Source organism: Heterodontus francisci, chromosome 41 (assembly GCF_036365525.1).
Source record: "Heterodontus francisci isolate sHetFra1 chromosome 41, sHetFra1.hap1, whole genome shotgun sequence".
In the NCBI taxonomy this organism is placed as follows: Eukaryota; Metazoa; Chordata; class Chondrichthyes; order Heterodontiformes; family Heterodontidae; genus Heterodontus; species Heterodontus francisci.
The window spans coordinates 38,783,909-38,799,733 of record NC_090411.1 but is presented as its reverse complement, the minus strand read 5'-3'; the positions used below and the strand labels follow the sequence as shown (position 1 = coordinate 38,799,733).

Genomic DNA, 15,825 nt, shown 5'->3' with positions numbered 1-15,825 from the left:
TCCTATAAGACCAGAGTTCAGCCAATTTGATTTATTCCACTTGACATTTAGTGGAGTGAATTGAATTGGTTGGACTTGTATCTACGGACTGAATTGTATACGGGCGGCAGGGGTCGCAACGCCAGGTTAGAAAGGCATTGGTGACTTCTGGAGTGACAGCTAACAGTGCTGTAATAGATGCTTTGAACAGATGCTTCACCAGGTTTCCAAGGACCTAACTGACCAGTAGCACCACAGAAACTGTGTGCGCAACCAGTGGGCTGCAAGGAGTAGGCGCAAATGTCACCTCCACTCTAGAGAATGGAAATTAACCCATTTTCATAAAGCCCCCCCAAATAACTTCAAATGGCAGAGTCAACATGTTTTTGTGAAAGGGAAATTATGTCTGACCAATTTATGGAGTTCTTTGAAGTAACATTTTCAGTGGATAAAGGGGAACCGGTGGATGTATTGTACTTAGATTTCCAGAAGGCATTTGATAAGGTGCCACATCAAAGCTTACTGCAGAAAATAAAAGCTCATGGTGTAGGGGGTAACATATTGGCACGGAAAGAAGATTGGTTAGCTAACAGGAAACAGAGAGTAGGCATAAATGGGTCATTTTCTGATTGGCAAAATGTAACAAGTGGTGTGCCACAGGGATCAGTGCCGGGCCCGCAACTTCTTACAATTTATTTAAATGACTTGGATGAAGGGACCGAAGGTATGGTTGCTAAATTTGCTGATGACACAAAGATAGGTAGGAAAGTAACTTGTGAAGAGGACATAGGAGGCTACAAAGGGATATAGATAGTTTAAGTGAGTGAGAAAAGATCTGGCAAATGGAGTAGAATGTGGGAAAATGTGAAATTGTCCATTTTCGCAGGAAGAGTAAAAAAGCATATTCTCTAAATGGTGAGAGATTGCAGAGCTCTGAGATGCAGAGGGATCTGGGTGTCCTAGTGCATGAATTGCAAAAGGTTAGTATACAGGTACAGCAAGTAATTGGGAAAGCTAATAGAATGTTATCATTTATTGCGAGGGGAATTGAATACAAAAGTAGGGAGGTTCTGCTTCAGTTATACAGGGCATTGGTGAGAGCACATTTGCGGTATTGTGTACAGAATTGGTCTCCTTATTTAAGGAAGGATGTAAATGCATTGGAAGCAGTTCAGAGAAGGTTTGCTAGACTAATACCTGGAATGGGTGGGTTGTCTTTTGAGGAAAGATTGGACAGGCTAGACCTGTAACCGCTGGAGTTTAGAAGAGTAAGAGGCGACTTGATTGAAATATATGAGATCCTGTGGGGTCTTGACAGGGTGGATGTGGCAGAATCTAGAACTAGGGGTCACTGTTTAAAAATAAGGGGTTACCTATTTAAAACAGAGATGAAGAGAATATTTTTCTCCTAGGATTGTGAGTCTTTGGAATTCTCTTCCTCAAAAGGCAATGGAAGCAGAGTCTTTGAATATTTTTAAGGCAGAGCTCGATAGATTCTCGATAAGTAAGGGGGTAAAAGGTTATTGGTGGTAGGCAGAATGTGGAGTTGAGGTTACAATCAGATCAGGCATGATCATGTTGAATGGTGGAGCAGGCTGGAGTGGCCGAGGAGCCCACACCTGCTCCTAATTAGTTTGTTCGTAAGAAGGACCTTCATATGTGGCCTGGCTCACCTTTGCTCCTACAGCTGGGACAGCAGTTACCCTCAGACGAGACTCACCACAGGTCTCTCCAGTTCATGGGGAACCTTGCTGGCCTCCCAACACTCAACCTCACCTCACTCACGAGGAGGTTAGCAACTCAAGTATGTAAATTAACTGGGAACAAAGGACAGACAATGTGCTGGAAACTAATGTAGAAAGGGAGAATATATTTGGTTACCACTTCCTTTTTTTAACAATAGATAGCTGGATCACATGGAGTAATGAGTTAAGTTCTTTATACTTTCAACTTTTGGAAATTGGATGATGGAAGGGAAAATATAAGAGCATAAGAAATAGAAGCAGGTGTAGATCATTCAGCCTTTCGAGCCAGCTCTGCCATTCAATACAATCATGCTGACCTTTCTGCATTATCTCCACAGCTGTACTCCTGCTATAACTACTGTAATTATTTTAGCATTGCCTGTCCCTGGAGTATTGATACCATTGTTTGTTACCTGTTCAGTAAAATGGAAAAATACATGGCAGATGAAATTAATGCAGAGAAGAGTACAATGATTCACAGACCAGGATTTAGTGAGGAGGCGGTGGCCTCACCCAACAGCTTGAAAGCGGGGGCGAGCTTGCTTCCAGCGGCCCTGGAAGCCTTGATGCTATTTTGTGTGGCTCAAGCAATTAAATGTCTGAGGTCTTTCCGCCCCTCTGAGGCAGGATGTCCCACCTCCAAGAGCTGTCAGCCAATCAGATGGCCAGTGGCTCTTCAGTCCCAGCGGCACCACCGGAAGAGTCGGTCACTGCTGGGACTGCAGCAGTGTCTGGTCCCAACCAGTGATGGAGGCCAGAAAAGAAAGTAACTGGGGTCATGGCTCGCTGGGGTCAATCAGCCAGGCCCCAGTGAGAGGAAGGGGGTCGATTAAATTAACAGTGGAGGCAGCTATGCAATGGGTACAGCATCCCACCCCAGCCTTCCCACGAACTCCCTTCCTAACAGCACTGTGGGTGTACCTACCCCACATGGACTGCACGGTTCAAGAAGGCAGCTCACCACCACCTTCTCAAGGGGAATTAGGGATGGGCAATAAATGCTGGCCTGGCCAGTGACACCCACATCCCATGAATGAATAAAAAAAACATTTAACACCCCCCACACCCACCCCCCCTGTTTCTCAACCCACTCCCAGTAATGGCAGGGGCGGGGGGGGAGGAGAGGGGGGTGCGGTTAGAATACTGGCCACAAAGTCATTACGTCATTTTGGTAGGATGAATGAGAAGAGGTAATATAAAATAAATGTTACAATTTTAAAGAGTGTGCAGGAACAGAGATGTCTGGGGGTGTATGTAAATACAACTTAAAGGTGAGAGGACAGGTTGAGAGGCTGTTAAAAAGGAACCAGATCCTTGGCCTTATTAATAGAAGCAGAGTACAAAAACAAGAAGTGATGCTAAACTTTTATAAAAAACTGGTTAGGTCTCAGCTGGAGGATTGTGTTCAATTCTGGGCATCATATTTTAGGTAGAGTGTCATGGCCTTGGTGAAAAGAGAATGATTAGAATGGGACTTCATTGATGTGGAGAGACTACAGGTTAAGAGGAGATTTGATGGAGATGTAAGAAATGGCTGTCTAATAACCTTAAAAATCTTATAGAAATAGTTCTCTCGCTGTCTCTCTGGTCAAGAAAGATTCCATAGCAGGCAACGAGGACGGTGCAGGTCTGTTCTCTCTGCCAAGGACATGACTCCACCACAGGCTCTGAAACAAGACATTCCTAAAGCTGATAAGATGGAGCCTTGTACCCTCTCTAGACAAGTGTCTGACAGAATTTTACGAACAATACCAAGCACAAGGTGCTTCAGGGGGCAGAGTGATGGGTAGGGGAGGGGTTTACTTACAATACCTGTCCCTTGATGATTAGGCAATTGGAATCGAACAAGTAATTGACATGGTACATTCACCAGCCACTAGAAATAAAGTATATAAACAGATGCTTGGAAGGGAAATCTTCAGTCTTCTTCGGATGGAAAAGAGCTTCTCAATGTGTATCCACGCTGGCTCCAGCCTAACACTGGTTAGCTCAAGAAGACTGAGGACCCCATGCACCAAAGAGACCACCAACACCTCCCCTGTTTCATCCATCAGGGAGACCTCCAACATCATTCTGTCCCACTGCATCATCTAGGATCGGTAATCCATTCAACTTGTTACAGGCCTATGTCTTTTCTGTCTATTTAGCGTATACATTCATTTATTTAAACTTTTGCTTCTTAATGAACTATTTTAAAAATCACATTATGAGCTTGACCCCTTTCTTTGGGTATCTGTGACTCCCAAACCTAAATTTTACAATGTTCCAAATCATGAATGGTTTTAACAAAGTAAATAAAGAGAAACTGTTTGCAGTGCCAGAAGGGTTAGTAACCAGAGGATACAGATGAAAGATGATTGGCAAAAGAACCAGAGGAGGCATGAGGAAAGATTTGTTTTAATGCAGTGAGTTGTTGTGATCTGGAATGCTCTGCTGAAAGGGTGGTGGAAGCAGATTCAACGATAACTTTCAAAATAAATACTTGAAGGGAAAACTTTGAAGGACTATGGGATTGAGCGGACCAATTCCTGAGCACTATGTGCCCTACCTGATCCCTACTGACAATTTGATGTGGCTGATTTCCGAGTGTTTGAATTCTTTTCTTTCTTTCTTCCTTCTTTTGGGCTTCTTATCTCGAGAGACAACGGATACGCGCCTGGAGGTGGTCAGTGGTTTGTGAAGCAGCGCCTGGAGTGGCTATAAAGGCCAATTCTAGAGTGACAGGCTCTTCCACAGGTGCTGCAGAGAAATTTGTTTGTCGGGGCTGTTGCACAGTTGGCTCTCCCCTTGCGCCTCTGTCTTTTTTCCTGCCAACTACTAAGTCTCTTTGACTCGCCACATTTTAGCCCTGTCTTTATGGCTGCCCGCCAGCTCTGGCGAACGCTGACAACTGACTCCCACGACTTGTGATCAATGTCACAGGACTTCATGTCGTGTTCTGTGTCAGTGCGCCATTTTCCCACACTCTCTTGGCCAGTCTGGACATAGCAGTGGAAGCCTTACCCATGCGCTTGTTGATTTCTGCATCTAGAGACAGGTTACTGGTGATAGCTAAAGGCCATATTGAGTAAACACCAACTCTACCCTTACAGTTTCTCAGTAAGTTCACCCAGAGACTCAAGTCATGGTGGGTTTCTGTGCATGTCACACATCCAATTGACAAAAAAAATGAGCATCCTTCCTTCTGTTTGGAAGGAAACGTATCATCCAGATCGTAGTTTGTGAAGCTATCCACACCTCTTATTAGTGCTAGTATATTTATTCACTTGATTGAGTTTCATGTTAAAAAACTTAGCTGTTAAATTCAGCTGCACAGTCCCACAATGTGCGCCTCATTCACTAAATTCACTTACTTCTATCAGGCAAGGGAGGGGGCCAAGAATCTGGAGGGGCCTGGGGCTGAAGGTGGGATGCCAATGCCCGATGCCCAGGCCCTTTGGTGGGAGTCAAATCAATCAGTTCCACATAACTAGGCATATGCTTCAAATTCCTTGGTCTGGGTGGGAGTGGAGGGGGTTGACCTGTAACAGATCAATAACACAATGGGCACAAAGATAAATATTACATACACACAATTTACAGCATAAACAACGGCCATTTGGTCCAACTGGTCTATTCTGCTGTTAATATGAGCGAGTGAGAGCATTCATCCCAACTAGTTCATTCTATATTCCCCATCACAGTACCCCTGTCTTCAGGCTCCCTGATTCCCACCACAGAGCACTTCAGGTATTAATCAGGCTTTTGAATTCCTGCATCAGTCCCAAGTTTTCCTTTTATTCAGTTATAATTAGTCATGGCTTACTTTGAAAATATGCTCTGCATTAACCTTTTACGTTCATTTGCAATCCTAATATTGCTACAAGGCATTTGCATTGCCTCTGTTCAAGACTAAAGGGATTGATTTTAACCCACCGTGCATGGTGGTAAAGGGCCAGCCCTGCTGTTATAACCAGCTGTCAAAAATGACAACCCTGTTCCTGCTCGATCGCCACCTGTGGCTGCTTTAAGTAGCTCCGTAAGCAGGGCCCAAATCTCTGGCCCAAGGCTGACTGGCTCCATGAAATATACTGGGGGAGAACAGATAAATGTGAAACATAGCTGTGTGGGACTAGCAGCCTGTTTCTCTGGGCCTGAGCCTGTGAATCCATGGGCTCCTACTGAAATCCTCATAATGTGCCTGAGTGCTAGTGTGTAGTCTCTGGGTCTTGGGCCTCACAGTCTTTGCCAGCCTTCACAAGCCACTTGTCTCATCTCCCATTTTGGTCTGCTGCCGCTGGGATATAAATGAGGCCCGGAATTTAAAATAACATTGGGGTAGAGTGATGGTGGAGATGATCACTTGAAACACTCCTGCTCACGTAAAAGCTGCTCCCTTCCCAGCTTCGCTGACCATTTGCCATCACTCGACCTCCCCCTCCAGCAATTCCAGCATGCTCGACACTGAGACTAAATCTTCAACTTGACTGATGTCTTCTTGAACGAGGAGCAGGATACAGGACTCAAAGCTGCAAGTCACATCTTGCACACAGACACAGAGACAGACATGGCATCATTGGACACTGGACAGAGTTAGCATGTGGATGGTATGTGAGCTGGATGCTCACAGACAATACCCAAGAAAGAAAAAAAAGAGGAAAGGGAAATTTCTGAAATGTAAACAATTGATTTTAAAAAAGCACTAAGCAATGAATGGAGCAAGTGGACATGAGGAATGTCCTTGCAGAGAGAGGGAAATCACCAGTTGGCAGCAAGCATCAAACAGACACAGCAGCCCTGAGAAAGACCTTCCCCCCCATTCCCGAGAGAGACCCCCTCATACCGAGAGAGGCCAGAGCAGATGCTTAGGATAGGGTGATGATCACTGCTTAGGAGGAAATACCAAGAATAGAAATGATTATTTGTAAAAATGTTATGAAGGAGCTCACCATGAGTACTGTGGCCAAGCTGATGCCGGGGGAGCGGCAAAGGTGGCGGGTTGGCCGGATGCTGCCCAGCTTGGGGCTCTGAAGCCCTCCTGTTGTCATAGTAACTGCCTGAACCTTCTGCCACATCATACAGCAATTGTGCTGCTGTGGTGTTGCCAGGAGTGAGGGAACTGCTGAGTGCCTCTTGGAGTCCAGCATCCGGGCTAAAGTCGGACATGTTGTCATAAACTGGGTCAGCTTTCAGAGCTACAATAGCCATTGATGGGGTCCAATTGCCATACACCGGACCTCCGCCTTCCACTGGGTCATAGAAAGAGGCATCGACAGCCTTCTTTTCCTCAGATGTTGGACTACAGGACGTCACTGGGTCATAGAGATGGGTCACTGGACTTTCACCTATCAACAGGGAGGAATAGTTGTAGTTATGGTGAGTCATGTGATATGTCTAAAAAAAATAATTATTTAGAGACACTTACTAATAGTGGTGTTCCTCATAGACTCCATTAGGTGATTTTTGTAGGAACCAAGTTGCTCTGTCTGGTTTGTGTTAGCTGAGTAACCGATGTAAATATGACTACTGGCAAACTCCATCTTATTGACCCAGTCAATGTCACAATAGACAATCAAATCTGTAAAGTTAAATAATGATTTAGAAACAATGAACATTTGATGTCAACATCCACTGTTCTCAGTCCTGTTGAGTTACCTCTTTACAATCCAATGGTTTAAATCGTCTTCAGGGAAGCTTTGCACATGCGTGAAACAGTATCTACATTGGCGGAGAAAATACACATTTCATAAAGTTCGCCAAGGTGCAGCTGCACAGCAAACTGGAATGTTCTGTACATTGAAATAAACAGGCCCCACACTACAGGGAGCTCGTGTTGTGGGGTGGGGCTGAGGATTAAACCCGACCGCAAAAGCGTGAGTAGCTGCACAGCACCGTACAAAGTGCAGCTTTCATTGGAGGGTTAGCGATCTCCAGAATTGGGAGGGGATGTGTCCGGAGGCCGAGCAATGAACGCGGGAAAGAAAGACTCTGAACCTAGAACAGCGAGCTCGAGTGCGAGGAAGTACCTGAAACTCAATCTGTTTGAGAACAGTGGCTGTCCTCAACTCACTGATCAGCCATTGGAAAATCTACAGGCTTCCAAAATTCTGATTTACCTGCTCTTCTCTTTGATGCTTTTCAGCCTTGTTACTTCCGGCAATACCTGGTCGAAACAAATCCTTCTGATAGAAGAAGTCATATAGAATAAAAAGTTACCCGGAAATATGGCAGGCTGGACATTAGGAATGGGTGTGACGTTAAGGCAATAATCTAAACAATAAATAGATCTTGATTACAAGCAAAACTGTGACGTAACCATTTCAACACTCAACATTTTGTTATTCAGTCCACAGAATATTAATGGCCAGCAACTTTAATGGAAAGTGCTCTGCAAACCTAAACTTTTATTTATGAAAAGGAGAGTCAGCAAGCTATGTATCGTATATAATTGTCTCATTCTTTCTTTTGGGCCTCCTTATCTCGAGAGACAATGGATACGCGCCTGGAGGTGGTCAGTGGTTTGTGAAGCAGCGCCTGGAGTGGCTATAAAGGCCAATTCTGGAGTGACAGGCTCTTCCACAGGTGCTGCAGAGAAATTTGTTTGTTGGGGCTGTTGCACAGTTGTCTCATATAAGTGCTGGAATCATGCACTTAAATGTTTCACTACATTGTGTATAAAAATAAATTTTAAAACAGTTAAACGGTTTACAAAATTTGTTTTCCTGAAGACACTGCAGCTTTAAGGAGTTGGTTTCATTCCTTTAAAGTTGAACTTTAGGATGCATATTCTTGCTGAACCAGTTATACATATGTACCATGACAACCAAGTTTCTAAGCAATTATCCAACCAAAAGAAATCACCCAGGGTGCAGGTTTCTAAAGGAAATGTGTTAAATTATATGGTTACTCTAGTTATTTTTGAAACAAGATACTGGAGCACTATATTACATATTTCTACAATGATTTCACGGAATCTGGCAGTCCATTCAGTATAAACAACCACCTCTGACATCTGAAAAGCAAGCATATGTGTGTTTCACAATCAGTGGTGTCTTGCTCATATTTTTTTAAATAATCAGAGCTGAGATAAAAATCAGGCACTCAAAGTGGACAGGTGAAGAAAAGAAAATACCTTTAAAAACAAAGCCTCAACCCCAAACAAAGCAACAAGAACAACTTGTATTTATATAGCACTTTTAACATTGTAAAATGTTCCAATATGCTCCACTGAGGGTTATCAAACAAAATTTGACACCAAACCACATAAGGAGATATTAGGACAAATGAGCAAAAACTCAATCAAAGAGATATATTTTATGGAGCATGATAAAGGAGGGAAAAGGTAGAGAAGTTTAGAGAGAAAATTTCAGAGCTTCGGGCCCAGGGATCTGAAGACACGGCTGCCAATGGTGGAGCATTTAAAAAGGGGATGTGCAAGAGGCCAGAAATAGAGGAGTGAAGATATCTGAGGGTTGTGGGGCTGGAGCAGATTACAGAGATAGTTAGAGGTGAGGCCATGAAGGGGTTTGAAAACAAATACGAGAATTTTTAAATCAAGACGTTGCTTAACAAGGAGCCAGTGTAAGTCACTATGTACGGTGGTGATAGGGTAAACAGGACTTGGTTTGAGTTAGGGAAAAAGGCAGCAGAATTTAGGATGACCTCAAGTTTAAAGGCTGGCCAGAGGTGTGTCGGAATAGTCAAGTCTGGAGGTAACAAAGGCTGAGACACGGCAGAGTTGGGCAGTGTTACGGAGGTGTAAATAGGTGGTCTTAGTGATGTCATGGATATATGGTTGGAAGCTCATCTCGGGGTCAAATAGGACACCGAGGTTTCAAACAGTCTGGCTCAGCCTCAGTCAGTTGCCAGGGAGAGGGATGGATTCAGTGGTTAGGGAATGGAGTTTGTGCTGGGGACCGATGACAATGGTTTTGGTCTTCCTAATGTTTAGTTGGAGGAAAATTCTGCTCATCCGGTACTGAATGTCAGACAAGAAGTCTGCCAGTTCAGAAACAGTAAGCTGATGAAATGACTGGCTGAAGCTGAAATGTTGTTCCATTTTCAGTCATTTTGCCAGAATTTTTACATTTGCCTTCATATCTGATCCTGATTTTGTTCTTGTGCAATTTCCAGCAGAGGCCACAGGATAGAGATCAAGAGCAGCAATCCTGATTCTAGATATGGATTCTGGCAACCAGATCAGCCAACTTCTGACAGAGTGGAGATGGAAATGCAACCCTTGCCTTTATCACCCACCTAGATTAATTACATCCTTGGCCAGTTTCAGCATGAAGAAGAAATTGTGCCATTTTCATATCCATTATAAATCTGCAGATCTTCTGGTTTACAAATTTACAGAATGAGGTAACACCACTTATTGGCAGTATGACATTGAACCAATTAAATGGGAACTATCGTCCATGGGTGGTTTGTTGGTTCTGTTCTTTAAAGAGTTACTAGTGATCTTTATCAATCAACAACAACCTGAATTTACATAATGTTTTTAACATTGAATAATGTCCCAAGGCATTTCACAGGAGCGGAATCAGACAGAAATGGACGCAGAGCCAAAGAAGATTTTAGGACCAAAAACTTCATCAAAAAGGTGAGTTTTAAGGAGGGTCTTGAAGAAGGAGAGAGATAGAGAGGTTGAGGGAGGGAATTCCAGAGCAAGCAGTCTAGATGACTGAGGGTATAACAGTCGTTAGTGTGATGAAAGGAGAGAACAAAGAACAGTACAGCACAGGAACAGGCCATTCGGCCCTCCAAGCCTGCGCCGATCTTGATGCCTGCCTAAACTAAAACCTTCTCCACTTCCAGGGACCGTATCCCTCTATTCCCATCTTATTCATGTATTTGTCAAGATGCCTCTTAAACATCATTATCGTACCTGCTTCCACCACCTCCCCTGGCAGCAAGTTCCAGGCACTCACCACCCTCTGTGTAAAAAAACTTGCCTCGCACATCCCCTCTAAACTTTGCCCCTCTCATCTTAAACCTATGTCCCCTAGTAATTGACTCTTCCACCCTGAGAAAAAGATTCTGACTATCCACTCTGTCCATGCCGTTTATAACTTTGTAAACCTCTATCATGTCGCTCCTCCACCTCCGTCGTTCCAGTGAAAACAATCCGAGTTTATCCAACCTCTCCTCATAGCTAATGCCCTCCAGACCAGGCAACATCCTGGTAAACCTCTTCTGTACCCTCTCCAAAGCCTCCACGTCCTTCTGGTAGTGTGGCGACCAGAATTGCACACAATATTCTAAGTGTGGCCTAACTAAAGTTCTGTACAGCTGCAGCATGACTTGCCAATTTTTATACTCTATGCCCTGACCAATGAAGGCAAGCATGCCGTATGCCTTCTTGACTACCTTATCCACCTGCGTTGCCACTTTCAGTGACCTGTGGACCTGTACGCCCAGATCTCTCTGCCTGTCAATACTCCTAAGGGTTCTGCCATTTACTGTATACTTCCCACCTGCATTAGACCTTCCAAAACGCATTACCTCACATTTGTCGGGATTAAACTCCATCTGCCATTTCTCCGCCCAAGTCTCCAACCGATCTATATCCTGCTGTATCCTCTGACAATCCTCATCATTGTCCACAACTCCACCAACCTTTGTGTCGTCCGCAAACTTACTAATCAGACCAGCTACATTTTCCTCCAAATCATTTACATATACTACAAACAGCAAAGGTCCCAGCACTGATCCCTGCGGAACACCACTAGTCACATCCCCCCATTCAGAAAAACACCCTTCCACTGTTACCCTCTGTCTTCTGTGACTGAGCCAGTTCTGTATCCATCTTGCCAGCTCACCTCTGATCCCGTGTGAATTCATCTTGCTGTACACAAAAAAACAGAGTCAGAGAAGTAGCGTTCTGTTGGTTGTCGGACTGGAAGAGGTTATAGAGATAGGGACAGGTGAGGCCATGGAAGCATTTAAACATAGATTGACAATCTTAACTTGGAGTAATTGGATCAGGAGCCAACGTAGGTCAGCAAGGAAAGGGGATGCAGGTGGACGGGACGTGATGCTTTAGCCTACACATGCATTGCATTGCTGCCCTGCAGCCGGGAGCTGGTGTTCAAGGTTAGGCACTAAAGAGATGCCACTGGCACTGGAAACCTCCACAATGACTGAATGAATACAATTGCGGTTATTAACCTTTACATTATAACATTAACCTACTTTAGGTACTCTCTTTGGCCTCCTTATCTTGACAGACAATGGGTAAGCGTCTGGAGGTGGTCAGTGGTTTGTGAAGCAGCGCCTGGAGTGGCTATAAAGGCCAATTCTAGAGTGACAGGCTCTTCCACAGGTGCTGCAGAAAAATTTGTTTGTCGGGGCTGTTACACAGTTGGCTCTCCCCTTGCGCCTCTGTCTTTTTTCCTGCCAACTACTAAGTCTCTTCGACTCGCCACACTTTAGCCCCGCCTTTATGGCTGCCCGCCAGCTCTGGCGATCGCTGGCAACTGACTCCCACGACTTCTGATCAATGTCACAGGATTTCATGTCGCGTTTGCAGACGTCTTTAAAGCGGAGACGTGGACAGCCGGTGGGTCTGATACCAGTGGCGAGCTCGCTGTACAATGTGTCTTTGGGGATCCTGCCATCTTCCATGCGGCTCACATGGCCAAGCCATCTCAAGCGCCGCTGACTCAGTAGGGTGTATATGCTGGGGATGTTGGCCGCCTCGAGGACTTCTGTGTTGGGGATACGGTCCTGCCACCTGATGCCAAGTATTCTCCGGAGGCAGCGAAGATGGAATGAATTGCGACGTCGCTCTTGGCTGGCATACGTTGTCCAGGCCTCGCTGCCATCGAGCAAGGTACTGAGGACACAGGCTTGATACACTCGGACTTTTGTGTTCCGTGTCAGTGTGCCATTTTCCCACACTCTCTTGGCCAGTCTGGACATAGCAGTGGAAGCCTTTCCCATGCGCTTGTTGATTTCTGCATCTAGAGACAGGTTACTGGTGATAGTTGAGCCCAGGTAGGTGAACTCTTGAACCACTTCCAGAGCGTGGTCGCCAATATTGATGGATGGAGCATTTCTGACGTCCTGCCCCATGATGTTCGTTTTCTTGAGGCTGATGGTTAGGCCAAATTCATTGCAGGCAGCCGCAAACCTGTCGATGAGACTCTGCAGGCATTCTTCAGTGTGCATTATATAAATGTAATTAGAAGGGGGGAATCTTTGAACATGTAATATTGAGAATTCTGGCTGGATAGAAATTCGAATACATCTTTATTCCACTTCCTGCTAAATAATCATCAGAATTAAACTGAACACGGGCTGTAACCCAGAGATAAAAACAAGAAATACTGGAAATATTCAGCAGGTCTGGCAGCATTTGTGGAGAGAGAAACAGAGTTAACGTTTCAGGTCAGTGACCCTTCTTCAGAACTGACAAATATTTGCTGCCAGACCTGCTGAGTATTTCCAGCATTTCTTGTTTTTATTTCAGATTTCCAGCATCCACAGTATTTTGCTTTTATATTACTGTAACCCAGAGAGTTTGGGTGCACTTTGCTGGCAGCGAGGAAGTTTGTACTTACTGTTGTCATGTAGTTAAAACCGAGTCTGAAATCGAGCAAGTTTCTGGAGGATTTTTCACTCGGAAAGCCACAGATGGTCCACAGCAGCAGCCGTTCTGGCTCTTAGTTTCGTTTCCCGGGATTGTTGGGAGAAACTGAAACTTGGCACCTGTCCAGGTGAGTATTACCTGGCAACTGAGTACACAGCGACACCCGAGGGCTGGGTACACCTGTGAACTCTGGCACTTGCCGACACCAACAGTGTTACAATACACGCGCTTAGTTTCATGTCTCTAAATACAAAGGTTTTGTGAAGCTACGGTAGGCTTTTACTGCTTGGCGTTTTAGGCTGACGCATAAATGTGAGGTCGAGTCAACAGTTGGACAGGACTCCCACCAGATGGCAGGTTCCCCTCAAGTGCAAACCGTTGCGCATTGTATCCATGTGGGAATCCCCTTTATATTAGCTGCCAGTCTCTTACATTCTTGCTTGGCCTCTCATGCCCTTTTTTACTTCTCCTCTGAACTTCTTATATTCAGCCTGGTTCTCACTTGTATTATCAATCTGACATCTGTCATATGCACTCTTTTTCTGCTTCATCTTGCTGTCCATCTCTTTTGTCATCCAAGCTTTGGTTGTCCTACCTTTTCCCCTCATGAAAATGTACCTTGACTGGACCTGAACTATCTCATCTTGAAAAACAACCCATTGTTCCGTTACAGTTGTGCATGCCGATCTTTGATTCCAGTTTACTTGAGCCAGATCTGTTCTCACCCCATTAAAATTACACAGGATCAACAGCACAAAAACAGGCTATTTGGTCCAACCAGTCCATGTTGGTGTTTATGCTCCAGTCAAGCTTCCTCCTGTCTTTCATCATCTAAATCTATCATCTTAACCCTCTATTCCCTTCTTCCTCATACACTTGTCTTGCTTCCCCTTAAATGCATCTATACTGGTTACTTCAACCTCTCCCTGTGGTAACGAGTTCCACATTCACATCATTCTCTGGGTAAAGGAGTTTATTCTGAATTCCCTATTGGTGACCAAATTATATTGATGGCCTCTAGTTTTGCTCTTCCCCACATGAGGAAGCATTTTCTCTGTATCCACTCTATCAAAATCTTTCATAATTTTAAAATTAGGTTACCCTTCAGCCTTCCTTTGACACTTCTCCAATTAAGTATTTTTTTCTCTGGATTCCTCCCTTAACTTTTCTGTAGCTAACCTAAACCTCATTAATCTATGATCACTGTCACCTAAATATTCCCCGACTGACACCTGATCAACTTGACCCACCTCATTTCTCAGAACCAGATCCAGCAATGCCAACATCCTCGCTGGGCTATAGACATCCTGATCAAGAAAGTTCTACTGAATTAATTTTTGACATTCTTTCCCTCCTCTGCCCTTTACACTATTACTATCCCAGTCTATATCAGGGTAATTAAGGTCCCCCATTACTACTCTAGCTTTTGCACCTCTCTAATTTCCATCCAAATTTATGCCTTTATATCTGTCCCACTAACTGGTGACCTATAGGCATATCCAGTAGTGTAATGGCACCTCTATTGCTTCTTAAACATAATCAACTAGATTCTGTCATTGACCCCCCCTCTAGGCCATCCTCTCTCTCCAGCACCATAACATTCTCATTCATCAATACTGCCACGCCTCCTCCTTTCTTTCCTTCCCTACCTTTCCTGAACACCTTGTATCCAGGAATATTATAACTTTTTTATTCGTTCATGGGATATTGGCGTCACTGACTAGGCCAGCATTTAGCGCCCATCCCTTATTGCCCTTGAACTGAGCGGTTTGCTAGGCCATTTCAGAGGGCATTTAAGAGTCAACCACATTGCTATGGGTCTGGAGTCACATGTAGGCCAGACCAGGTAAAGACGGCAGATTTTCTTTCCAAAAGGACATTAGTGAACCAGATGAGTTTCTGCACAATCGACAATGGTTTCATGGTCACCATTAGACCAGCTTTTTAATTCCAGATTTATTAATTGAATTCAGATTTCACCGTCTGCCATGGTGGGATTCGAACCCATGTCCCCAAAGCACTAGCCTGGGCCTCTGGATACTAGTCCAGTGACATTACCACTACACCACCACTTCCCCAGTGAGGGCCTAGTCCTGCCCTTTCTTGAGCCAGGTCTCTGTTATCACCACAAAATCATATTCTCATGTGACTATTTGGCCTGCAGCTCACCAAACTTATTTCCCATGCTTTGTGTGTTTACATGCATGCACTGTAAACCTAATTTAGACCTTGTTTCTTTCCATTTTACTCTGACCCCATATACCTTACTATTTTATATTCTGGTGCTATCTCTCTCAAAGAACAAAAGAACAAAGAAAATTACAGCACAGGAACAGGCCCTTCGGCCCTCCAAGCCTGCGCCGATCCAGATCCTCTATCTAAACATGTCGCCTATTTTCTTAGGGTCTGTATCTCTTTGCTTCCTGCCCATTCATGTATCTGTCCAGATACATCTTAAAAGACACTATCGTGCCCGCGTCTACCACCTCCGCTGGCAACGCATTCCAGGCACCCACCACCCTCTGC

The 15,825-nt window shown here is 44.5% G+C and overlaps 1 protein-coding gene across 8 annotated transcripts in view; it reads right to left on the bottom strand.

Annotated features, from left to right (window-relative positions):
- The window catches only part of LOC137353716 (circularly permutated Ras protein 1-like), a 119,629-nt gene extending 106,039 nt beyond the window's left edge, over positions 1 to 13,590 (bottom strand). For 2 of the 8 annotated variants that reach the window (XM_068020081.1, XM_068020089.1), the window contains exons 1-5: positions 13,271 to 13,590; positions 11,478 to 11,553; positions 7,129 to 7,281; positions 6,653 to 7,048; positions 5,078 to 5,245 (exon numbers count right to left, since the gene is read on the bottom strand). In XM_068020081.1, coding sequence (XP_067876182.1) covers positions 5,078 to 5,245; positions 6,653 to 7,048; positions 7,129 to 7,281; positions 11,478 to 11,514 — 754 coding nt within the window. In that variant the 5' untranslated portion in view covers positions 11,515 to 11,553; positions 13,271 to 13,590. Of the gene's footprint in view, positions 1 to 5,077; positions 5,246 to 6,652; positions 7,049 to 7,128; positions 7,282 to 7,358; positions 7,485 to 7,819; positions 7,886 to 11,477; positions 11,554 to 13,270 lie in introns of those variants that run through there. The other 6 variants (XM_068020084.1, XM_068020085.1, XM_068020083.1 and 3 more) reach the window with 6 other exon arrangements.
- Positions 13,591 to 15,825: the final 2,235 nt, after the last annotated feature.